The sequence below is a fragment of the Narcine bancroftii genome, chromosome 5 (genome assembly GCF_036971445.1).
Source record: "Narcine bancroftii isolate sNarBan1 chromosome 5, sNarBan1.hap1, whole genome shotgun sequence".
Classification (NCBI taxonomy): domain Eukaryota; kingdom Metazoa; phylum Chordata; class Chondrichthyes; order Torpediniformes; family Narcinidae; genus Narcine; species Narcine bancroftii.
In genome coordinates this window covers 37,260,168-37,285,324 of record NC_091473.1, presented here as the reverse complement: position 1 = coordinate 37,285,324, position 25,157 = coordinate 37,260,168, and the positions used below count along the sequence as shown (strand labels likewise).

The 25,157-nt window shown below is 41.5% G+C and overlaps 1 protein-coding gene across 5 annotated transcripts in view; it reads right to left on the bottom strand.

The window, feature by feature from the left end:
* Positions 1–25,157, bottom strand: part of adamts9 (ADAM metallopeptidase with thrombospondin type 1 motif, 9) — a 290,215-nt gene that overhangs the window by 233,077 nt on the left and 31,981 nt on the right. For all 5 annotated transcript variants that reach the window (XM_069937131.1, XM_069937130.1, XM_069937132.1 and 2 more), the window contains exons 4-8: positions 19,953–20,218; positions 18,913–18,996; positions 18,702–18,826; positions 16,924–16,964; positions 16,383–16,488 (exon numbers count right to left, since the gene is read on the bottom strand). In XM_069937131.1, the coding sequence (XP_069793232.1) occupies positions 16,383–16,488; positions 16,924–16,964; positions 18,702–18,826; positions 18,913–18,996; positions 19,953–20,218 (622 nt within the window). The remainder of the gene's footprint in view (positions 1–16,382; positions 16,489–16,923; positions 16,965–18,701; positions 18,827–18,912; positions 18,997–19,952; positions 20,219–25,157) is intronic.

Genomic DNA, 25,157 nt, shown 5'->3' with positions numbered 1-25,157 from the left:
GGATATACTTGCACTGGAGACAATCCAGAGAAGGTTCACTAGCGGATCCTTAAGATCAATGGAATTTATAAATTGTACACAAGGTTAGGAGAGTCATAGATAGAGTTGTCAATCTCAGATATCAGAGGATATCTGTCCAAAATATCCCCAACCAGAAGCCCTGGATGAACAATGTAAACTGCATTCAAGTCCAGCGATCCAGATCAATATAGAAGCTATCTCCCGGGCAAAGTGGAGATTCTGAATGAAAATAGAAACAATGTGGCAGGACCAGCTACAAAACCAAATCTGGTGCAATAGCAGACGACAAAGCTTCACTCCCAGAGGAACTTAATACCTTCTATGCCCGATTTGACCACAGTAACAGCAAAGAACCACCCCTTTAAACCCCATGTTCTCTGATGATCCATCCTGTCAGGATCTGAGGATAACGTGCATGCTGCCTTCAGGAGAGTGAATCCAGGGAAAGCATCTGGTCTGGATGGAGTACCTGGCTGAGAATTTAAAATCTGTGCTGACCAACACACAATGTATTCAGATATCTTCAACATCTCACTCCAGCAGGGCATGGTACCCATCTGTTTCAAGCAGGCATCAAGCATACCAGTGCCCAAGAAGAGCGTAGTAACCTGCCTTAACAACCATTGACCAGTAGCACTTACATTAATAGTGATGAAGTGTTTTGAAAGCATATCAGCATATTTAGTGTTGAAGCAATATCAGCCCTTAATTGAGTATAGATATGTTCCAGTTTGCCTATCGTAGCAACAGTTCCATAGCGATCCCATCTCACTGGCTCTAAACAAAGCCCTGGAACACCTGGAGAGTAAAGAGGCATTCATCAGGATGCTCTTTATTGAATATAATTCGACATTTAATGCCATCATCCCCTCAAAACGGATCTACAAACTCCAATATCAGGGATTCAACACCCCACTGTAAATGGATCCTGGATTTCATCACCTCCAGATCATAATCAGTGAAGATTTGTAAGAACTTCTCCTCCACAATTTCCATCAGTACAGGAGCACCACAGGGGTGTGTTCTTAGCCCCCTGCTCCACTCATTTTACACCTATGACTGTGTGGCTCAGTGCAACATTAACACCATCTACAAATTTTCCGACGAAACCATGGTAGTGGGTTGTATAAAGGAATGGAATGAGTCAGCAAAAAAGGAAGGAAATTGAAAACTTGGTTGAATGGGGCACCAATCTCACCAATATTAAAGAGCTGGTTGTTGTCTTCAGGTAGGGAAAGCCAGAGGTATTCAATCCAGTGATAATTGGGGAAATCAGAGGTGGAGAGGGTGAGCAAATTTAAGTTTTTGGGAGTATCCATTTTGGAGGATCTTTCCTAGACCCAACACACTAATGGCATTGAGAAGAAAGCAGGTCAGCGCCTCTAATTCAAGAGTTTGTGGAGGTTAGGTATGATGCCAGAAACCCTTGCAAATTTCTACAGAGGTGTGGTGGAAAGTGTGCTGACCAGTTGCATCCCAGTCTAGTATGGGAACACCAATACCCCTGAGCATAAAGCTTTGCAAAAGGTAGTGGACATCACAGGTAAAAACGCTTCCACTATCAAGAACATCTACAGGGATCATTGCTGTCGGAGAGCAGCAGCAATCTTCAAGAATCCACATTACCTACCACATGCTCTGTTCTTGCTACTGCCATCAGGAAAGAGGTGTAGGTGCCACAAGACTCGTACCACCAGTTTCTGCCACAGTTGCTAGCCCTCCACCCTCAAACTCCTGAACAATAATCTCAATCAGGGACTTATTTAAGAAATCTTACTTCTGCATTTTATTTTTTTAAATTCTCTGTATTGCACAATCAGCTTGTTTACATTTCTTATCTGTTTATAATTCCTTATTTGTTTACATGTTTACACTGTGTACAGTTTTGTTTGTACTATCAATAAGTGGTAATTCTTCCTTGCCTGCAAAAAGAGACACATTGTCAGAATCAAAAATATTCCTTTAAGACTGGGATGAAGAACTCCTGTTGTGTCCGGGTTATACCATCGGAGGTCTTAACAAACACTAGAAAGGCTTGCAAGTTTAACAGCACATTTTTTTACTCGCATTCACCAACTCGGTCACGTGTTGATACAATGTGTCTCACCACTCATGCATCACTCTCAAGATGTGGCTCTTATAGTGTTAGTGTTCATGCTCTAGCATAAAGTATTCCCAGGTCTCCTCAGTATATAAAATCTCTCTTAAGAAGGAATTTAAAATCTCTTAAAAATAATACGTTATTGCTTCTTTATCTGAAATTGTAATTAAGAATTAACTATTCTATTTACAAATTTGCATTTCTATATTATTTTCGGCGGAATCGTACTGGTGGTAGGATGTTGCTTCTCCACCTCATAGACCTTGTTGCAACTGTTTGGTTCTGAGGTTCTCCTGCTGTTTGCTGTGCAGTTGTTGCGCGGTTGTTAGTTGGGGTTTTGCCTCGTGTTCCTTCACAAATTGTTGGCATTACAGAAACTGGTGATGCTTCTGATAAGTTGGTGCTGGGCAAATCTGGGTCCTGTTTCATCTCAGTTGCCTGCCAGATTCTGTCTCAATGATGTAGGACCTTGGCATCTCAGCTTTTCTAACAATGCTTGCTGGGGACCAAGTTTTTATTGCTGGTTCTTGAACATGCTCATGCTGCCCCGTGAAGAGTTCTGGTAATGCTTGTTGTAATGTTGATGACTTTCCTCTTGTATGTTAGTTAACTTTCTTTTTATTTCCTCTTGGTTGTCTTGTACTTTCTTCCATTCAGAAGTTTTGCCAGGGACTTGTTGATCCTCTTGGACATTTTCTTCTTCCTGACCTCATTGGTTACAGAGATTAGCTGCAATTCCTGACAACTATTCAGGCCTAGGATTGCTGGTCCGTCGGCATCAACCATGAAGAATGTGTATGTTATGCTCTTTCCTTAATGCTTGCCTTTTATTTGGACTTTTCCTAGTTGTTTAATCACGGGGCCATCGTAGGCTGCGAGTGTGACATTTACAGCTTCTAGCGTGCCCTCCTCCGGGTACCCGTTCACTATGTTTTCAGGGAACAGTAGTCTTCAGGAGGGTTCTGGGTTTGAGCGAGAAACCAGGGTTATATATGGGCAGATAGGGGCGGAGCCAACCATCAGCACAACACTCGACCAGTGAATCCCAGTTCACTCCAGAGCGTACTCAGCCTTTCAATAAAATGATGACTGCTCAGTCTCGAGTACATCAACCCGTTCACTATGTTTTCAGCTTTGTGGTCTAGTATCCAACTTTATTTTCATGTTGAAGATTGCTGGTTTGTTTTTGATCTTTCTTTTCTCTTGGATTGTAGTGTGCAATTCAAATGCATTTTTTCGATGTCGAGTGTCAGTGTGTCGGAGTCGGTGCTGTTGTGTCCCTCGACATATTCTTGTTTCTCTCTCTTTTCGTGTCAGATCTACAAATCTTTCCCACAGGTCCTGCACTTCGAACCATATGCGGGGCATTTCTTGCAGTTATCGGAGGGCTGTTGTCTGCCTCACTTCTTACAGTTCTCAGATGTCAGCGGCTTTCTCTGTGTGCACTTTATGGCATCAACCCTTCTATGTCTGTGCTGCATGTTGGCCTGCACAGAGAGGGATTGCAGTTGCCTCCTAGTGGCCTCGAAAGCCCTAGCTGTGTCTACCGCATCTGCTAGTTTCAAGCTATCATTTCCTATGAGAACTTTCTGCACTTCAGGATGAGCCCTTCCCCAGATTAGTTGGTCGACTATTCTCTCCTCGATTTCTTTGAAATTGCATTTCACAGCAATATTCTTTAGCCCTATGAGGAAATTATCTACTGACTCGTCAGGCTCTTGTTTTAATCCCTGGAACTCGTATCACTTTATTCTGATTGGATTGCGGTTTTAGATGAGAGGAAAACTTTTCAAATATCCTTTCTGGGTTATTTTCTTCTTCTTCAGCCAGCTCCCAGCGATTAAACAGGTCTAGTCCTCGCTCCCCCATCCAAAGAAGGATGTAGCTCCCTTGAGGAAATTTTTGAATGCCAGGTTGCACCTCTGCTTTAACTTTTTGAAAGCCTCTATGATGTCGTTGACTTCCCCATCCATTACTGGGTGTAACGCTGCTGCTGCGGTGGCCATTTTCTTCTCCAGCACTGGTGATCAGATAATGGTGCTCTTTCTTTGTTTCCTTCTCTCTGTGTTTATTTCAATTTTTAAAAATATATGGTGTGGGTTTCAATCGATCCCACCGCTGCCAATATGTTGTGTCCAGGTTGTACCATCGGAGGTCTTAATAAACACTAGAAAGGCTTGTAAGTTTAACAGCACATTTCTTTACTCACATTCAGCTACTGGGTCGCATATTGATACAATGTGTCTCACCAAGCATGCACCACTCTCAAGTTGTGATGTGGCTCTTGCAGTGTTAGTGTTCATGGTCTAGCATAAAATAGTCCCAGGTTTCCTCAGTATATAACACCTTCTCTGAAGGGAATGAATCTTTGGAATTCTCTAACTCAGAGACCTATGGAGGTTGAATAATTGATGTTCTCGAGGCTGAGCAGTCATCATTTTATTGAAAGGCTGAGTACGCTCTGGAGTGAACTGGGTTTCACTGGTCGAGTGTTGTGCTGATGGTTGGTTCCGCCCCTATCTGTCCATATATAACCCTGGTTTCTCACTCAAACCCAGAACCCTCCTGAAGACTACTGTTGAACCCTGCCCTCAGTTATAAGCTAATAAAAGCATTTGCTCTCCCTCCAGTCACAAGAGCTTTCATTCAAGCTACAATTTTATTAGCTTATTCCCCAATGATGGAAGCACTGCTCAAGCCAGGTATGCCACTGATAGACCCTCTATCCCCTGACGTGGCTAAGGAGTTCACATACAGGCTAAACTGCTTCCAGGCCTACCTGAACGCGACCAGAGACATCTTCCACACCAATGAACTCAGGAGGTCCGCACTTGTTTCTAGGGTAGGAACGAAAGTGTATGCACTCATTAGGGACTGCACTACATATGACATGGCCATCCAGGCATTGAAGGCATGGTACCTGAAGTCGCAATATGAGGTCCTAGTGAGGCACCGACTCGCTCTACATTGCCAGTGGCCAGGAGAGACCATCGATGACTACCTGCTGGATCTGTGAATGCTTGCCAAGAAGTGTGGGTACGAAACAGTTATGGGCTGCGTTCGTGAGGAAGAACAGATCTGGGACCCTCTAGTCACGGGGTCCACTCGAGGCACATGAGGCAGCGACTGCTCAAGTCAGAAAAGGACCTTGCTAGCCATGTTGAACTGGCCAAAATCGCTTGGAAGCCAAGCTCGAGAACAATGGCCTCGAAGCCAGCGAGTTTGCCCATCGCGGTGACCCCTTACAAGGATCGGCTGCTCCCACTACCCCTCCCCTAACAGCTGCCACTTCCCATGCCAGGGAGTGCTTTTTCTGAGGCAAGAACCAGCATCCTCAATCTCGTTTCCCAGCTAAAGACTCAGTGTGTTCCAGCTGTGGCAAGAAAGGACATTGGGTGAAGGTTTGCCGCGTGAGGGGAAGCCTGGGGAAGTCCATAGCCTGCACCGTTCCCAGATCTGATTCCAGCCCCAAGCTGTCCCCCTGAATTCACTCAATCCCATTTGTTGCACTACACGCCAATGGAAGGTGGCAGTGAGGAAACAGAATGAAAAGGCTCGGTGGCCATCTTGCCGCAACCAGAATTCAAACTCGGCGCCTAATTGACACAGTCTCTTCTGAAAGCTTAACAGACTGATAAAAAATACAATATGAAGATGCATCCTTCTAATTACCGCATATATCTCATGCCTCATTCGCATTCTATGCGTATTCAACAACATTGTATAGTACACCTGTCACACTCGACCGAGGCCGGGGCCGCCGTCTCCCCCTTGCTCCTGCCCGTATCGGGGCCGCCGCCGTCTAACCTTCAGTTTGGCGGGCAGCAGCCTCCTTTGAAGAAGACCGCAGAGCCCACCTCACTGACAAAAGGCAAAGGAGGAAAAACCCAACACCCAACCCCAACCAACCAATTTTCCCTTGCAACCGCTGCAATCGTGTCTGCCTGTCCCGCATCGGACTGGTCAGCCACAAACGAGCCTGCAGCTGACGTGGACTTTTTTACCCCCTCCATAAATCTTCGTCCGCGAAGCCAAGCCAAAGAAAGAAGAAGATAGTACACCTGTCATTTGAAGGGGGAGAATTCTGTAAATTTTGCTTGTATTTTCTTGTTGAACTTTGTGCTCTGGTGTTGTTGGGTCTGGACTCCGTGTCACCTTAAAAGCATGACCTTGGAGTATTCTGGTCCTTTCCCCTCTGTAACGGTTCGGAATGGAGGGCCCCTAAAATCAGAACCTACGTACAGCCTCTCCACACGGAATATTGATCCCCCTCCTCTCTTCCCAAATCTGTCCCCAGACTGCAAGCCCATTGCTGCTAAGATCAGAAGGTACAGTGCAGCAGACCAAGAGTTTATGAAGTCGGAGACTTATCGTTTGCTGGATGAAGATATAATTGAACCTAACATCAGTCCATGGAGAGAGCAAGTGGTAGTGGTAAAGGGGAAAAACAAGTCCAGGCTAGAATTGACTGTAGCCAAACTATTAATTGGTACACACTCCCTCGAATTGCAGACATGGTGAATGATATTGCACAGTATCAGGTCTATTCGACCATTGACCTGAAAGCTGCCAATCACCAGCTGCCAATCTGTTCCGAGAACCATCATATATGGCATTTGAGGTTAGCAGTGGACTATCAATTCTGAAGGGTCTCTTTCAGTATTACTAATGGGGCTTCTATCTTCCAGAGGCAGATGGACAGAATGCTGGATGGGTATGGGTTGAAGGCTACCTTCCCCTACCTCGAATAATGTCAACATCTGTGGCCACACCTTGGAAGACCATGACACCAACCTCCAGAGTTTTCACCATGCGGCAAAGGCCCTGAACCTCACTTATAACTCTGGCAAGTGTGTGTTCAGGACTAAATATCTGGCTATCCTTGGCTACGTGGTGGAGAATGGCATAATTGGCCCCGATCCCGATAGGAAGTTAGAGCTCCCCATCTCCAGGACCACAAAGGCTTTGAGGAGATGCCTGGGGTTTTTCTCCATATTACACCCAGTAGATCCCTCAATATGCTGAGAAGGTTCACCCTCTCTTAAAAGCCACTAATTTAACCCTCTTGGCTGAAGCCCAAATGGCTTTTAATAATCTGTGGAACCACATTATGAAAACCGCCATGCACGCTGTGGATGAGAAAGTGAAAAGCGATGCTTTGGACTTTGCCCTGTCCGCTACCCTCAACCAGGCGGGCAGGCCAGATGCATTTTTTCCCCCCTCGGACATTACAAAGCCACAAGCTCTGGAGCTCATCTGTGGAAAATTAGGCTCATGCCATTGTAGAAGCCATGAGGTACTGGAAACACTACATGGCTGGTAGAAAATTTATGCTTCTCACTGACCAGTGCTTGGTTGCATTCATGTTTAATAATGTCAAGAGGGGCAAAATCAAGAATGACAAGATTGCTAGGTGGAGGATCGAGCTCTCCACCTACAATTCTGACATTGCCTATCGGCCAGGAGACCTTAATGACCCTCCAGATGCCTTATCCAGAGGAAGCTGTGCCTCTGCACACACCGGGCAACTGCGGTCTCTGCATAATGAGCTCTGCCATCCAGGGGTCACCCGCATGGCTCATTTTGTCAAGGCGCACAATCTGCCCTACTCCATGGAATACATCACGGAAATGACCAGGTCTGCGTGGAGTGGAAGCCACACTTCTATCGCCTCGCAAAGGTGCACCTGATCAAGTCATCCAGTGCCCTCAAATGGTTCAGCGGTGATTTTAAGGGACCTCTCCCCTCCACAAACGGGAACACCTTCCTCTCTGTCATTGATGAATTCTCCCACTTCCCGAACACTATTCCAACACATCCACTCTGTCAGTCATAAAGGCCCTAGACTCCATTTTCACTTTGTTCAGGTATCCCAGCTATATACGTAGTGACCAGGGCTCATCCTTTATGAGTGATGAGCTGTGTCAGTACCTGCTGGTTGAGGGGTATCACATCCAGTAGAACTAATAGCTATAACCCCCCCGGGGGAACGGGCAAGTTGAAAAGGAGAACACTATGCTCTGTAAGGCTGTCTAACTGGCCCTGAAGTCAAAAGGCCTTACAGACTCACACAGACAGGAAGTCCTCCCTATGGCACTCCATTCCATCCGGTCACTACTATGTACCGTGACCAACGCTACTCCTCATGAGCTCCTATTTAATTTCAAAAGAAAGTCGGCATCAGGAACTATACACCCAACCTGGCTTACAACTCTTGGTTCAGTCCATCTCAGGAAGCATGTGAGGAGAAGCAAGACCGACCCCCTGGTGGAAAGGGTGAAACTGCTCCACGCCAATCTCACGTATGCCTATGTGGAGTACCTGGATGGCAGGGAGGACACCACCTCCATCAGGGACCTGGCACCTGCTGGACAGAGGGTTTGTGCATCAGGTGCCCTGCGAGCCACGGAGCTCATTCTCACTGACCCCAGTCAGGGTCTTGGGGGATCTGGTTCAGGAGGAAAGTGCACCCCCCTCATCATCGAGCCAGAGACCCATCCCACCTCTTCTCCCTCACAAAGGGACCAGGAGACCAAGGCCCCCCAGTGCTAAGGCGCTCCACCAGGATCTCCAGACCCCCAGACCGCTTAAACTTGTAAGTAACTATTTTTTTTAACCACTTGTTTCTGAACCCACGTTTTCTGCCTTTCATTCACAGACCCTAAATTCTACAGGAAAGGGTGAATGCAGTGAACTGGGATTCACTGGTCGTGTGTTGTGCTGATGGCTAGCCCTGCCTCCCAGCTCCACCCCCATCTGCCCACATATAACCCTGTTTTCCCACCTAAACAGAACCCTTCTGAAGATGACCGTTGAACCCTACCCTCAGTTATAAGCTAATAAATGCATTTGTTCTCCCTCCAGTCATAAGAGCTTTTATTCACGCTGCACGCTCCAAGGTAGTCACATCCTCCAATAGTCAAGTTTCTGGACCCTGCTACAAGTCCAATTTATTTACAAAATGGTGTACTTTTGTGTTTAAATGTATCCACACATTCTGGAAACAAGTTATAACTCTTCAAAAAAATGTTCTGAATGAAATTGTAATTTACTACTGTTTTCCTCCTTTTACTTTTCCAAAGGAGATAAAGTTGTAGTACACTTTTTCCTTTCCCCCGGCTAGTCCAGTTGCACCCTCCCCCAATCCTTGCCTGAGACAGTAACATGATCTTACCAAAGGATGCACACAACATCAATACTGTGGCTTTGAGTGATTGATCCACAAAGCAGTGTGCTCCTGTTGTGTGTGAAAGGGACCGACTGTCACAGATGGAGCTGCCAAGTCTCCAAAAACAAACCTCCTCTATGTAAACACACCATGAGAACATTTCATTTAGCCTAACGTGTAATTGATTCATTTGCTATTTTGCTGGAAGAGGGGGAAAAAATTGAACAGAATGGGAGAGAGATCTACAATTTGATGAACCAGTGTAGTCAGTAACACATTGATCTATACAGCCATTTTAAAGCTTGCAGGTAGAGCAGAAGTAACAAACATATGGAAGACAAATAGCAGTGATGGAGAGCAAGTCAATGAGTCTGAAAGCATATTTATATGATGCTGTATGAATGTAAGTGGCTGCCTGTTGAGAGATTTAAAATCTGGCAAGAATAGCAAATAGGACCAGTGACCCTGACACTAAAAGGATTAGGGTAAATACCCAGAGACTTAATTTTCAGGGACAGTGAGCCAGGGGCCATTTCAAATAGCAGAAAGGTTGTGAAAGGCTTTAAAGTGAGATATTTATGTTAGTAGAGCACAAACATTTGTAAAATATGATATTTATTTTAATAAATCATTAAACTTACTAAAATAAACTCAAATTGAATGAGATTTTTACATTTTATTTTAAACTACAGGGACTGTTGCGGAGTGATAAAAAATGACACCAAAGAAGTTGGGGAAAATGAATCAAATACTGCATATAAAGAGGAGTTTTGCATTCGTATTCTCCCTTAAACATGGGAAATAGACACATATACAGTGAAAGTCTGGTAGAGACAATAAGTGTACAGATTTAACTTTGTGAACCATTTGTGGCAGTTGGATTCAGTCAGGGAACAGTACTCGATTTATTCAATTAAGTGATGAAGAGGGCAGATTTTCTGTAATGTTGTTGTACAGTTACAGAATTTAGGAACTGCTTCTTTATTTGAAAATGTGGATGGGAAGTGTGCTGGTGCCAAAAGCAAGCTATGTTACACACTCATCCATGACGGTTTTGCTCTGATGTCTTTTGTAGCGATCCCTGAGGAATCTTCTGAATGAAGGACATAACACAGCTCTCCCCTAGCTGGTCTCCCCTTAATGTGAGTACAGCTGCATCCCAGCTGCCTCGCACTTTAAAAATTTTCATGCAGTGCAATTTCAACGCACAGCACATAATTTGGAGTATAGTGCAAACTGACCCTTTAAGATTCTGTTATTACTCTTGATAACCAATCTTTTACTTGGTTGTGGTGATCCTTCACTGTTCAGACCACTTCTAATGGCATTATTTTTCAAGGGTCTTCATCACACAGTATAGTCCTGATTTCATTCAGAACACCGAATGTTTGAAAAATAAATTTTTGTAAAGGAAGACTTTATAGTGGCTTCCAGTTGAATTTCAACATATTTACAAGGACATTTGAACATTATTACAAAAAGTCTTTAATTCATGGCTTAGAAACTCTTCCCATTTAGGTAACTGAGTATTTTTTTTTCTGCAAGGGCTTTCAAAGCAATGGGCATGCCACTGTTGATGAACTGACTAGCCCTCCACCAAAATATGAATCACCTGATCAAAATATATTCAGCTCTGCAACCTGGTTGTTATTTCAAAGCTCCCCCTGCTGTCTAAAATAACTGGAGTCATAAAAATTTGAGTGTGATCATGGCCTTCATAACTACTTACTTAATAATGTGAACAATATTTGGATTTGCAAGTCCTCACAAGTAGTTGACGAAGTATGACCACAGTTTGCCTCTATCACCCTTTCTGCCATGGTTTCCATTAAATGTGCATGATACTTCTGCTTCATCTAGTCATTTTTTTTCATTTACAGCATGTTTCCAGTTATCTGAAATGCTTGGGACCGGATGCATTTTGGTTAACCAGATTTTCCAGATAACTGAGAAATTGCTTGAAGTAGCCCAGTAACATCAGCAGTTAAACAACAAGGGAAAAAAATGGAAGGTTTTTCAAGCAGGAAATGTTTAATTATTACCCCCCAAAAAAAGTGACCTGTTGCTTGCAAAAATAAGATAAAATGCATAAATTTAAGAAAAGATTATTTTTCTTCAATTTGTGACATATTGCTGCCGCAATTTTTTTTTCAGATAACTGAAATTCTCAGTTAACTGGTTTTTGAATAACCCGAAATGTACTGCACTATGTTAAAATAAATTAATGCAGATTAATAGTATGTACTGAATCCATAGAAATCCTGACTGTGTTGAGAAAGAATGTGATGATGGAATGAGCTGAGTGGTGTCACTCAAGTAGACATAGAATTGTTCAGACAAAGGCCTGAAGGAAGTGCTAAAAATATTGTTCTCATTTGCAGAAAATGACAACTGAAACATACCCATATGCTTCATAAAATTTTGTCAGCTGACTCAGCGTCCAAACTTCCGTGGATGCTTTGGACATGTGAAAACAAGAATCTTGAAGAGATATACATTAATCCATAAATTATAATTTTTACCCCCTCCATAAATCTTCGTCCGCGAAGCCAAGCCAAAGAAAAAAAAAATAATGAGAAACACCAACCATTTATAATATATGCAAATGACTTTGGAACTTTGAAAATTAATTATGAAGAGGCCAAAAAGTACAAAATAGGTGTTTTGGTTGCAATAGACAACAAAATCAATGAATTACTGAAATTAATGTAAATGTGAAACTTGCATTATGGTCAAACTTCCTTTGTTGCTTGTTAATTACACACAGTTGCCATGTAGTAACACAAGTTGAGGCTAAGGCAGATGCTTAAAGCTGATGGAATACTAATGTTTAAGGTTTAGTGGTCAGCACAGAACATCCTGCAGACACTTGGCCTTTTCGCATAGCATTGTAAATTGAAAATTCTCGGGAAATTTTCCCAGGAACCCTCCAGTGAACCTTGGTGTTAAAAGATTGACCCGGGAAATTTTCCCGGACTACCCTCTCCCTGCAATATGAAAAGGCAAATGGCCGAGCAGGGGAATCCTCGTGACGTCAGCGATTGCGGGCTGCTTTGGCATGTTGCCACAGCAGCACAATGCGGAATGAATGGCCGTCCTTGTTAACAATAATCCCTCACACAGCTGGATTTCCCACAGCAGTTCCAGCTGCGTGAGGAATTATGGGAAACAAAGTTGGCCATTCATCCAGCATTATGACACCGTTGCAACATGCCAAAAGCGTGAGGGGGGGGAAGAAGAGGGAGCTAGCGACCAGCCAACAAATGGGAGGGGATGAACTCACTCTTACTCCTGTGAGTTTTTAAAAACATGTCATCAGTTGGGGATGGGACCTGCCCTAAATTGCCAAGGAAGGCAAATTCCTGGGAATTTGGACCAATGTGTGAAAGACCTTGGAGGTCCTAAATTGCCAGGAATTTCACTGTGACAAATTAGGGTCACTGCTCACCTGTGGTGTGAAAATGGTTTCTGAGAACTCTATGGACATGGTGGGGTGGTCCCAGGAGCAGACTCTTAGGGTCAACTGGCAGAATGCCTCATTACAATCAAGCACCAGGACTTGGATAGGCTGATGGTGAAAGGAGACCTCCCAGTCAGATACTTCCTACACAACTGGAACACCATCCATGATGCACACTGTCCCCGAGATAACTGCGGTGGAGCGAAGACAGCTGCGCATCATTTTGCAGAATGCAGGTTCGCTAAGAATGTGTGGAGAAGGATGCAGGGCCTTAGTCAAGGTTCATCCCCTACAGCAGTGTGACAGAGGGCTCTCTGATTTATGCGTTATTCCTAAGGGTACACAGAACTCCTGGAAGACCGTCAACTTGGTGAAAGACACACTTTGGTCTGCCCAAAAGCTTTTGGTCTTTCAGCACCTGGAGTTGTTGGTGCTGGAATGTTGCCGACTGGGACATATTTTTATGTAGTCAGGAGGGAAGTACAAAAGAAACCAAAACTTGGCCTCAGGGAAGGGGGGGCCATAAACTTTGAGCAGACTTCTGGGTAGGGGCCATTTGCTGAAATAAAGTTGAGAATGGCTGGCCTACACCCCTTCTGTTACTGGCTGAGCATTGATGGGTTGAGACCAAAGGAAAGCCCCTCAAACAATAGAAGGGGAGTAATGGTGTAAATATAAGTGAACTGTGCCAGCAATGGAAATATATGGATACGAAACTAAGAATGTGAAGAGACTTTGAATGATTTTCCTTTCATAAATAATTGATTGTGAATAAAGTCTACTTTTGGTTCAAAGAAAAAATTGTGTCTAAGATTTGGACATCTTAGAGGAATGGATTTCTTAAACTTAAGCGAGTTTCCCTAATTTATTCAGTTTCTGACAATGTGTGATTAAAAGGTTGAAAGTCTGTTGAACAGAGAAGTCTTCATCACAAGGCCTCTACACAGCAATGAGAACAGCTTGGCTAGTTCAGTGCTGAACAACTTTTCTGATAACCCATATTACTTATGACCCACATAAATGCCACGTCATTCTAATGAAGCCCGGCAGTGAGAGACAACCTCTTGCATTTTTCCAACAGTTACGTTGGGAAATCTGGATATTGAATCTGAGCTAGTTAAACAGGAAAGTCTGAATGGGGCATGGTTAGTGCAATGGGGTTGTGTGCTAATTTCGGAGGCCAATCCACAGGACCATAAGAGTGGAAGAGAGGATCACTGGAGTCTCCCTCTGCCCTAGCGATGTGATCTAATGGGATCATTGTGTGAAGAGGGCACACAAAATCATTGAGGACCCCATCCACCCTGCATACAGCATCTTTCAACTGCTCTCATCAGGGAAGAGATGAGGAGTATCAGAGCCCCAGTACCACCAGGCTGAGGAACAGCTTCTTCCCACGGGCAGTGAGAATGCGGAATGACAAAATAAACTGCTTACACTAAACATCCGAGGCTCTCATTCATGAAACAACATTTATTTGTACAGATGAAATATTTGTCCTGCATATGTATAGTTTGTCTGAATGTGTGTCTGCATGTTTTGTACCGAGGAGATGGGAATGCTGTTTTGTCAAATTGTACTTGCACAATCAGATGACAATAAATTTGATTTGACTTGACTTAATTTGGGTGTAGTTGGGCAGTGCAGGTTAAATTGGCCAGAATCAGTCTCGACTGAGTTGCAAATAAAATACAAGAAATAAAAATAAATGTTCACGGCTGTAAGGGAGGTAAATATGCTTCAAATGATTTATATTTTAGGAATTACTTGAGTTAATTTCAAAATATTTAATTGTTAACTTAAATTTATTTCAAAAGTAGACAATTGAAAATATTTTCTCATGTTAGGTATTTTCAAATATTTTGGTTATAATTATTTTTACCATTTTATAAAAGGCCAAAGCCTTCAGATTGCTGATATGGGGTACGACTTGATCAGTTACTGTGGGACAGTGTTTTTTATTTTTGCTGGGAATGCTGGCTTTCAAGAAGTTGCCAAGCAGATAGAGGGGAGCCTGTGATTATAGATAGCTTCAGTTTTTGGTGAAATGTCTTTGACCTGAAACATTAACTGTTCCTCTTTCCAGAGAGTCTGCTTGACTCTGGTTTTCTTTTTTCATTATTGTAGATTGCTTACCATTCACTGCTCTACTCTCCCTATACCTTTGACCGCGTGGCTTGGCAGAACTCAAATGCCATCTACAAATTTGCTGTTGACACCATGGTCATTGGCAGAATCAGAGACAGCAATGAGGAGGGTTGTAAATTCAGCCAGCATTATCATGGGCATTAGTCTTCATTCCATTACGGACATCTTTAAGAAAGCAGTCATTATCATAAAGGACTCTCATCACCCAGGCCATGCCCTTTTCTCACTGCTACTATCAAGAAGGCACACAACCAACATTACAAAAACAGCTTCTTCCCCTCCGCCATTGGATTTCTGAATTTATGACACTTATTCATGACAATAAAGCAGGTTCTGAATATTCAGAGTTAGTTGTATATTGCACGTCACTAACTTCGTTGGTGAGAGAGAAGATGAGGAGCATGCAAAGTAATAGTGACACATTAATAAAGTCTCATACTGGTTGGGCAGATTCTGGTGGCTGTGGTTGGGAGCTGGAGCAAGTGGGAAGCTGAAATAACGTGGATTGTGGGTAGCTTTTTGGGGCTGGTGGAAAAGAACCAAGTGAATGCAGTGAGGTGGGGATGGCACACAGCAATTCTGTACAGATCGCAGGGTCAGGGAGATCTGATCCAAAATGTCAACACATCTTTGAAGAAAAGTAGTGAAGATAGAGAGAAATTTTGCAAAGCTGGAGGGAACGTGAATGGATTCAAAATGAGGAATGGTCCATGAAAGTTGAAATTGGTGGAATTTATTAATGGTGGAACCCTGGGAAATAACACTTGTATCTGCTGAGCTGAATTTAAGAAAGAAAAAAGAGGGAATCTCACAGCTTGCTGCAAGTCACAATAGTCTTTATTGTGAGTGTGGTTGGAGTTGCATGGTAGAGGAGAGGGCTATTGATGCAATTGGAGAAGATGGGATATGGAAACATGGAGCTCGTGGTGACGTTTGGACTTCCATCACAATGTAAATTTGTTAGGTTGTGTGTAATGTAACCTATATTTACTTTAAAGTTTGTATATTCCATGAAGTACAAAACTCATAGGATACAAGAGTGGGTCATGTGACCTCTCAAGCCCACTCTGCCTGTCAATAAAATCACTTGATCTTCAGTCTTGGCTTCATATTCCTACCAGTTCTCCAGTATCCCTCATCTCCTTTGGTTAAAAAAAAACCCAGCCTGGCTTATGGAAGTCCAAGATTCTAAAGAATTTGCCTGAAAAAGGTAATTATTCCTCATGTTAGTCCTCAGTGGCCAACCCCATATACTCAGCCTGCTCCAAGACAGAATCCTTCATCAAGGGAAAGATTCACACTGAATGCATCCTTCAGAATTTTTTAAGTCTCAGCTACAGATAAAAAGCCCTACCTGTTAGAAACATTATTATTGAATTAATTATCCAATTTAATTCAAATACCAAAGCATGCTGTTTTTCCAAAGCAGCTGTCACAAAATTAATAACATCAAGTATGTTTCATATGACTTATTGATGACTTACACATGCCCTAGTTCATGGGCTATTGTGAAAGCTGTGCTTAATCCATTATCTTCACTGATAGAGCAACTCCTATAAGGATCACATACAGTTCCAAGCTCTGCCAAACCTGCAATAAATCCAAAGGGGGAGGGAAATATTTTTCAATTCTTTCAGAAAGTGAAGCTTGATTCAAAATAATTTAAAAAATGAAAGATTGAGATTTTGTGTTGTGATATGAAATTCATTGCTTTAAAATTAGAATTATAAACTTCCATCCTTGCTTCAATCAATAAACAAATTATGTTTTTAAAATCTTATCAGCTTGTTTTGCAAATTAATACATCCTGGTTATTGCTCCACCATTCATTAACAATGAATCTTAAGTACAACAAGGCTGTGAATTTTACTCAGTGTAATCCAAAGGAATCTCATCTATTCACCCACCAAGTTTCTCCAACTTTACCCCATCATGAAGGCACCGAAGTCATACAGTCATTATCTAAGGATAATCAAAGGAAATTAATAATGTTTCTCTCACAAGCATAATAAATCCAAAACCTACCCAGGGTGTCACATCTATCCCGAGCTCTGCAAATGTCTTGCCTAAAAGAAAACATACATTAAATTCAATTCTCAACAGACAAAGGGAAAACTATTTTGTTCCATCTACAAATTTAGGTAAGATTAGGACATCTTCAGGATAATTTTAATTCCACTGCAAAAAAAAAAAAAAATTGTGAAGTAGGATTTGCTGACCATAGATTATTTAAATAATCTGAAGAAAATTTAAAACACACAATTTTCTCCCTGGTCATGTTAAATCCTTTTACAAATGATTATCTTTTATTCAACAGTCACCTGATCTGAAAACTTTAAAACAACACATGTTCAATTTTACAAATCTCGGAAGTAACATAAACTATACAGTGTTAACCATTCAATTGATTCTGAAAAAGAGCAAGTGCTTTGTTTTTGGACTTTCTTCAATAAAATACATTTTAAAATTAGAACGCATGATTCAAATCAGAAGCAACTTGGAGATTGTAATGAACATATTACTTCAATAGAATAGTGGACAAATATAGGTGATAAAAATCAATAGATCAGCATATCCCAAATTGGGTTCCGCAGAACTCAAGGGTTCTGTGGAAAGCCGTGGGGGTTCTGTTGAAGAAATAGGTAGTAATAACTATAACCAGTTATAACTGTTTTTCTTTAAATTACTTTTTACCTGTGCATTTAAATCTCTGTGTTTTTGCGACAGCAGCAAACAGTTGCCTTGACCCTAACAAAACAAAATTGCATCTTGAGGCCTGACATCAGCAGTGCAGAATATCAGACCTCAAGATGCCATTTTCAACCAAAGAGACTTGGATTTCTTTTGGCACGAAGCTGGCCATATTTTAAAATTTAAATTGAAAGATATTCCATGTGTGCAGTACAGCGGGAATGGCTTTTGCTAACTGTGGTTTTTGTGTTCCCTCTCCCTCGTCCCCTCCCCTCACTGAGGTTGGTGTGGGAACCAATGATGGAGTCGGTGTAGGTGCCAGAATGGTGTTGGTCGGGACCGGGGCCTGCGACAGAGGCATCAAGGGCAAAGGTATGTTTGCAGTCAGGGTCACCGATGAAGGCAACGATGGCTCCAGAACCTGGTCATTGGGGATGGGGGTTAACGATGGAGACATTGGAAGCTCAGGCCTGTGGGCTGCAGGGGCCGTGGATGCAAATCCACATCGGAGGCATCAGGAGCTCCACCTGCAGGCAGCCAGGGCCAAGGTGGATACCCACATCAGAGGCGGTGGGAGATCCGGCCTGAGGACAGCTGGGAATGGGTTGGAAACCTGCTTCTGAAAGGTCGGTGATTTGGGGTCTGGGAGGTCAGTGATATTTGTATTTGCAATTTGGTTAATATTCAGTTGAAACAAAGTAATAACATTCTAAGGAAATGGGATTTTGTAAGCACTGCCTCAGTGCTAAAAATAATTTAGTTCAAATTAGACTGAACCTCACTCGAACCGGAAGTTGACACCATTCTACTTCCAGTTGGCGTCCACTTTGCAATTATGGGGTTCCGCAATTCCCAAAAGGTTTCTGTGAGCTAAAACGCTTGGGAAGCCCTGCGATAAATAATTGCCATGAAATAAGAAGAAAGAAGAATATATGAAAGAAACAGGGAGTTACAAGTTACTGGAAAATAAACTGAATAGTAAATAATGGTACTGCAACAACTTCACATTTCCACTCAGAACATTTATGTCCTGTACGCTAAATGTCATTACTCTGTCAGTGATTCGACAAAGTAATCTTCCTCTTGGATGATACCTCCATATTTTGCCGTACCTTGTGATAAGTACGGCTGTATCGTGATGAGAATGGTGATTTTCATCTGCATTATTCTGCTTCTGTTGCCATATACAGAAGTTTTTTAACGTTGTTTGAGCATTAAATGATATAAATGGACCATCCTGAGAATGAAATGAAAACAGCGTCAAGAAGTAGTTTTCTTTTATTTGCAGTATTTAAATATTAAACTACCTAACTGCTAAGTTACCTGTTCACTATTTATAATAACTAGTTTCACAACAACTATATTTATAAGATTTCCAATGCTTGGATCTTTATAGATTGTGGACACCTGCAACAGATGAAAGACAAAATGTTAACAAAAGATTATGGTACTAAATAAAAACTAAAAAAAATACTTCACACTTTAAATCTCTATCCCCTTAAGAATTCATTTTCCTCTGTTATCTTCAGAACTGTTGCACGTTTGTAAAGATAATAGTTTTTGGATTGGTATGGATTTTTTCTAGATTTAGATGATAATTTATAACCTAGAACCAGCAACATTTTAACATTATTCATAAACAATTGATTATATTTATTATTAAAGCATTTCTGATCGTTTTAAAAAGGCTGATGTTTAGAGAACATCTTAACTCAATCATCCAAAACCTTTTGAGTTGGCAGACTACAATATAATGCTTCAAATCTCAATAACGTGTTCACAAAAGAAATTAAAAATGCTGGGATATCGAGCAAAAAAAAAACAAACCACTGAAGAAACTCAACAGGTCAGGTTGCATTCATGGAATAAAATGGATAGTCACTGCTTCAGGACTGAGAAAGGAAAGGGAAGATGGGCAATAGAGGGGTCAGGGGGTAACAGGTGGACCACGGAGAGGTGAAGGGCCACAAACAAGGTGAAGGAATGTTGGGTGTGGGAAGAAGTGATAGATGAAAGCAGACAAAGGGAAAAAGGGGAAGTAAGTTACGCCAGGAGAAGGGAGGGGGAAAGTGGAAGCATTTGCTGAAGAAAAGAGATTAGTGGAAGCCTGCAAGTGAGGATGGTGGCCTGGCTGGCACAGTAGACAATGCAGAGGGATGTGTGTGTGTGTGGTGGGTAAGTAACAGTAAGTTGAGGGTAGGGGGTTGAAAAGAGGGAATAGGTGAGAAGGGGAGAGAAAGGAACTGAACTTACCTGCTTAGTTAACCAGCATTTGTTTCAACAAACAACAACATGTAAAAGTGTAAATTGATAAATGAAATCACAAGTAAAGCATTCAGAAAAATACAAGCAACAGTACTTACAATGGACATTAAAGTGAGAACATAATGTTGTAAATTTGTTCCATGATGTTCAACCATTCTGCTATCGGCCACTACCATAACCTCAACATATCGGGGGTAGGACAAAAAACGTTTTGTTCTTTTGAGCTTTCTTGATCCAGTGGTTTTGTTCTTCATGTCAGCTAAACTTTGCATTGCAACACTCTGCCTAAGGGTTTCCAAATCTGACAAAGTATTGCTGGGATATCCTTTATTCCATTTGTTTTTATTTTGGCTCTTTGTATAACCTATGATCCAAAAGAAAAGAAAGAAAATGGAGCATTTGTAACATTTTCATAAAAGTAGAATTATTCCAAATTTTTTTCAAAAACACTGAGGTTAGTTAGATATATATTCTGAAGAAAGGTCATCAGCCTGAAATGATGATTCGGCTGCACTTTCCACAACTGCTGGACCTGCTGAGTATTTCCAGCATTTCCAAGTTTTAACAATTTTTTTTAGTTCTGGTACACCAGCTTGTTCAAGGCAAGGGAAAGGAACCGAAACCAATATAAGAGAATGTTTCAATAATATACACAAATTCCTAGAACTAAAATGATGCACATCTTTCAGTATACAACGAGCCAAACTATAAAACTTTAAAGTAGTGGAAATTCAGCTGAACTTGTCCACATATCCTGCCTGAAGCACAGGATCTGGTCTTTAGGTACTTTTGAGTATGATAATGAGGAATGGATTTTTTTTTTTTAATATCAAACCTTCCCCAATGAGATATAACACAATGAAATGCACAATAAATAATAATTTGACATGCACTTTAACCTCAAAATTTAAAAAAAAGCAATATCTACTAAACAAATATATGTATGTCTTAAAACAGCAATCCTTTGATGACCAAATATTTACTGAATTATGTACAACTCACAGTTTGGGATAATACAGATGTGAAATTTGTTTGAGACTGTCAACCACTTCACCTCAACCGTTTAACTGGTCAAACACAAGGATGTGAAAAGCATTCACAAAAATCAGTCTTTCTGCCAGTTCAAAAGTGTTCCGACAACTTACTTCGGAGATCTTAGGTGATGCATGATTCTTAATGAGGAGGGTTATGTTGATATTTCAGTGATCATTTTCATGCAACTCTATTCAAAACCTGTGTTGTCTTAAAATGTATGCAAGGAACAACTTGTGGATGAGGGTGTAATGGTTAAAACTTGTAAATTGAATCTCTGTAAGCTACATATGTGGATGAATTTTAATTTGTAGTTTAAATTTCTATCAACAGATTAATAATCCTGTGGCCTGGATTTCATGCAAAAACAAGTTCGTGGGAATCACAAATTTCAAAACCCAAAGATTAATCTAGGATTGGTGAAATTGAACAGTTTATGGTCAGTGCAGATCTAGTAGGCTGACAGGGTTGTTTCCCTCCTGTCTCTCTGTTACTCAATGATGAAGATTGGATCTGGTATCAATCTACGTGTGTGAATAGTTTTGATAAACAAATTTGTTTTTTGTTTGATTTAATACCAATGTTTACCCCAATGTGAGAATTAAAGTTAAGAAATGTTCACTGCTACCTTTAGGCAGATGAATAAATACCAGCATGAAATTTTCAAAGGACTAGTCAATACTAAATACATACTCTGTGTTGGCGGATCTAGCTCAATTGATAGGATCAGTAAATCTCCAAACTTGTGACTATATGCAGCACATATTCTCTGACCCACTGATTATTTTTTAAAAGATATCTATATTCCTTTTACAGTATACTTGAACATTACTTTTGCAAACAACAATCTGCAAACAATAATCTGGTGTCATTTTCTCCTGGGCTGACGACTGGCAGGATTGATTAAATTATTTTTGCTTTTAATCATATGACAATTCAATGATTTCTACAATGGATGAGCGAATATGAGAAGCATAGATAGGGTTGACAGCCAGCAACTTTTCCCCAAGGGCAACAGTAGCAAATGCCAGAGGACATCTATTTAAGGTGAGGGGAGCAAAGATTATGAGATATGTCGGGGATAAGATTTTTTTTAGAAATGCACTGGGTGCCTCAAACCCATTGCCAGGGATGGTGGTGGAGGCTGTACAATAGGGACGTTTAAAAGAATCTTAGGCACGTGGATGAAAGAAAAAGGGGGTTATGAGTGTAAGGTAGGGAAGATTTTGGTGGTTGAGTCCGGTTCGATAGATTAGCAGAACATCATAGGCCAAAGGACCTCTACTTAATATTCACATAACAATTACAGTACAGAAACAGGCCATATCGGCCCTTCTAGTCTGCACCAATTTAAATGAAACTCCACTAGTTCCACCTACCTGCTCCCTGCCCATAACCCTCCAACCCCCCCTCACATCCATGCACTCATCTAATCTCCTCTTAAATGACCCTGCTTCAACTACTTTTTCCAGAGGGTCATTCCACACAGCCACCACTCTCTGAGTGAAGAAGCTTCCTCATGTTACTTCTAAAGTTTTGCCCCCAACCCTTAACTTATGACCCCTCGTTCCAATCTCCCCGACCTTCAAGGGGAAGAGCCTATTCACATCTACTCTATTTATTCCCCTCATAATTTTATATACCTCTATCAAATCCCCCCTCAACCTTCTACGCTCCAATGAATAAAGACCCAGTCTACCCAATCTTTCTCCATATTTAAGATACTGCAATCCAGGTAACATTTTAGTAAATCTTCTCAGCACCCTCTACCTTATTGATATCCTTCCTTCCTATAATTTGGAGACCAGAGCTGCACACAATATTCCAAGCTTGACCTCACCAATGCTTCAAACAGTCTCAACATCACCTCCCAGCTCCTATATTCTATGCTCTGGATATAAAAGACCCCCATTTCCCTGGACTGTGCAGTAATGTTCTATGCACTACCTCATGTTATCACTCTCATTGTCACACATGTTCTGAAAGAATTATAATTCTATGTACAGCTTTATAATATCTTGCATTACCAAGGCAGTTATGCATTTTGAGAAAAAACATAATAATTCAGGTCGATGACTTTTCTTCTGAGCTGTAAAAAGTTAGAAAACTGGCTTGTTTTAAGTTGCAATGAGGGAACAAGGGTGGAGAGAACAAAAGGAATAACTGTGATTGGTGTAGACCAAGAGACTGAGTGAGACACCTGGTGCTGCTGCCAGTTGAGAGGGCGGTGAAGGCTTTTGGAAAGGATGTAAATTGGAGATCTGGGAAAAAGGGCAATACAAAATACTGGAACAAAATAAAAATGTAGTTACTGAAAATCTGAAGTAATAGACAATGCTGGAAGAAACTATTCAGTCATCATGTGGGGGGAGAGAATAAATGAGTTAATGGTGCAGGTTCAGAACCTTTCAACAGAACTGGTCAGCTGATTATCAATGAAAATTCGAGGACCCTGTAATGTGCCTAGCTAGGAGGCGAGATCCTGTTCCTCAAGTTTATACTGAACTTCACGGGAACAGTGTGAAAGGCCATATAAGGAAAGGTGAAAGTTAGTGTGGGTGGGATGGAGAACTACATTTGTGTGAACCAAAAGTCCAGGGTCACCTTTCCCATTTACAGCAACTGCAGTGTTCTGTTTCACACAGCTCCACCACCATCTTCTGTTCGCTTTCCTCTGCCTCAATTTGAATCCCTCCCTTTGCATCTCCTCCAGACATGTCAGCTGCCATTAACCCGCCTTCATCCACCTCTCTCACCTGGGACCAATACCACATGTGCCATTCAGTCTCTTGATTTCCAAACAACACAGACATTTCCTTTATTCTCTCCATCCTTCACTCTTCTCAGCAATTTAAAACATTTGTTTTTTTTTTAAGTTTTCCTAGTTCTAATAAAAGGTCATTATTCTGAAACATTATCTCTTTTTTTGTTCTCCACACATGCTTCCTACACTGAGTATTCCGGAATTTTCTGATTTTATTTTTGATTTCCACCATCTGTAGTCAATTACTTTTCTTTTGTTGTTGAATTCACATTTATTTATTTTGTATGCTTCTTTTCTCATATAATTATGTGTCATTTCTGTTGCCATATAACTCATGGCCATTAAAAAAAAAATTCTTGAAGCTATCATTGCTCAATAATATGGATTTCTGACAGGGGTCCACAATTCCTTAAAGGCACCTATGGAACTACAATGCTTCGGCAAGGTTATTAGGCTTGGTCGCCATCTGAAACCAGACTCCAACAAAGAATCCATGAAGAGGCCCATGTTCTCAATCCCACACTGGCTGATATGTATTGAGGTACATGGTTAGTACGTTTATTGGTCACATGGATGTATTGAGGTGGCGTTGGAAGGGCCCTATTACTGTGTTGTATCTTGAATTAAATTAACAAATTAATGATGTTATTTTTGTGTGTCGCTGAAATGAAGAAGAATTGATAGAGGTTTACAAAATTATGAGGGGTATAGACAAAATAAATGCGAGTAGGCTCTTTCCACTGAGGAGAGATAAACATGAGAGGACATGGTGAAAGGGGAAAGGTTTAGGGAGAACATAAGGGGGAACTTCTTCACTCAGAGAGTGGTGGGAGTGTGGAATGAGCTGCCATCTGATGTAATGGGTGCAGACTCGAGTTTTAAGAATAAATTGGATAGATACATGGATGGGAGTGATCTGGAGGGTTGTGGAATGCTAGCAGGTTATTGGGACTAGCTGAACAATTGTTGGCACAGACTAGAAGGGGTGAATGGCCTGTTTTCTGTGCTGCAGCATTCTACAGTTCAATGACCGATCTTGTACACTCTGCCTCTCAGCACTAGTGACAGGGTTCAAGCCTGACCTCAGTTATTTTGTGTGGAGTTGGTGTTCTCCATAATTGCGTGAGTTTCTTTCAACCCGCATCATAAAGACGTGCTGATTGGCAAGTACCAAGTGTAAACCAACCTCTCCAAGTGAAGGTTGTCAGTGGGAGAATCATTGTGGAATTGATGGACAGGTAGAAGAATATAGGCTTCAGGGAAACACAGGGGGAAAATGGGATTTCTCTGGGAGTTGGTATTAAATGGGCATTTTCTAGATCATAATTAAATATTAAAGTTATAATTTAGGATGGGTTGACTTCCAGTAATTGATTTGTTAACTATTGCTGTACCTGAACCTACAATCAAACTTCAATTGAAAATGAACCTGTGGTCATTCACCATGAGGTGCAGTTTACCTGATTCTACCTGTACAGTCTGTCTGGGTCGATAGCAGAACATTGAG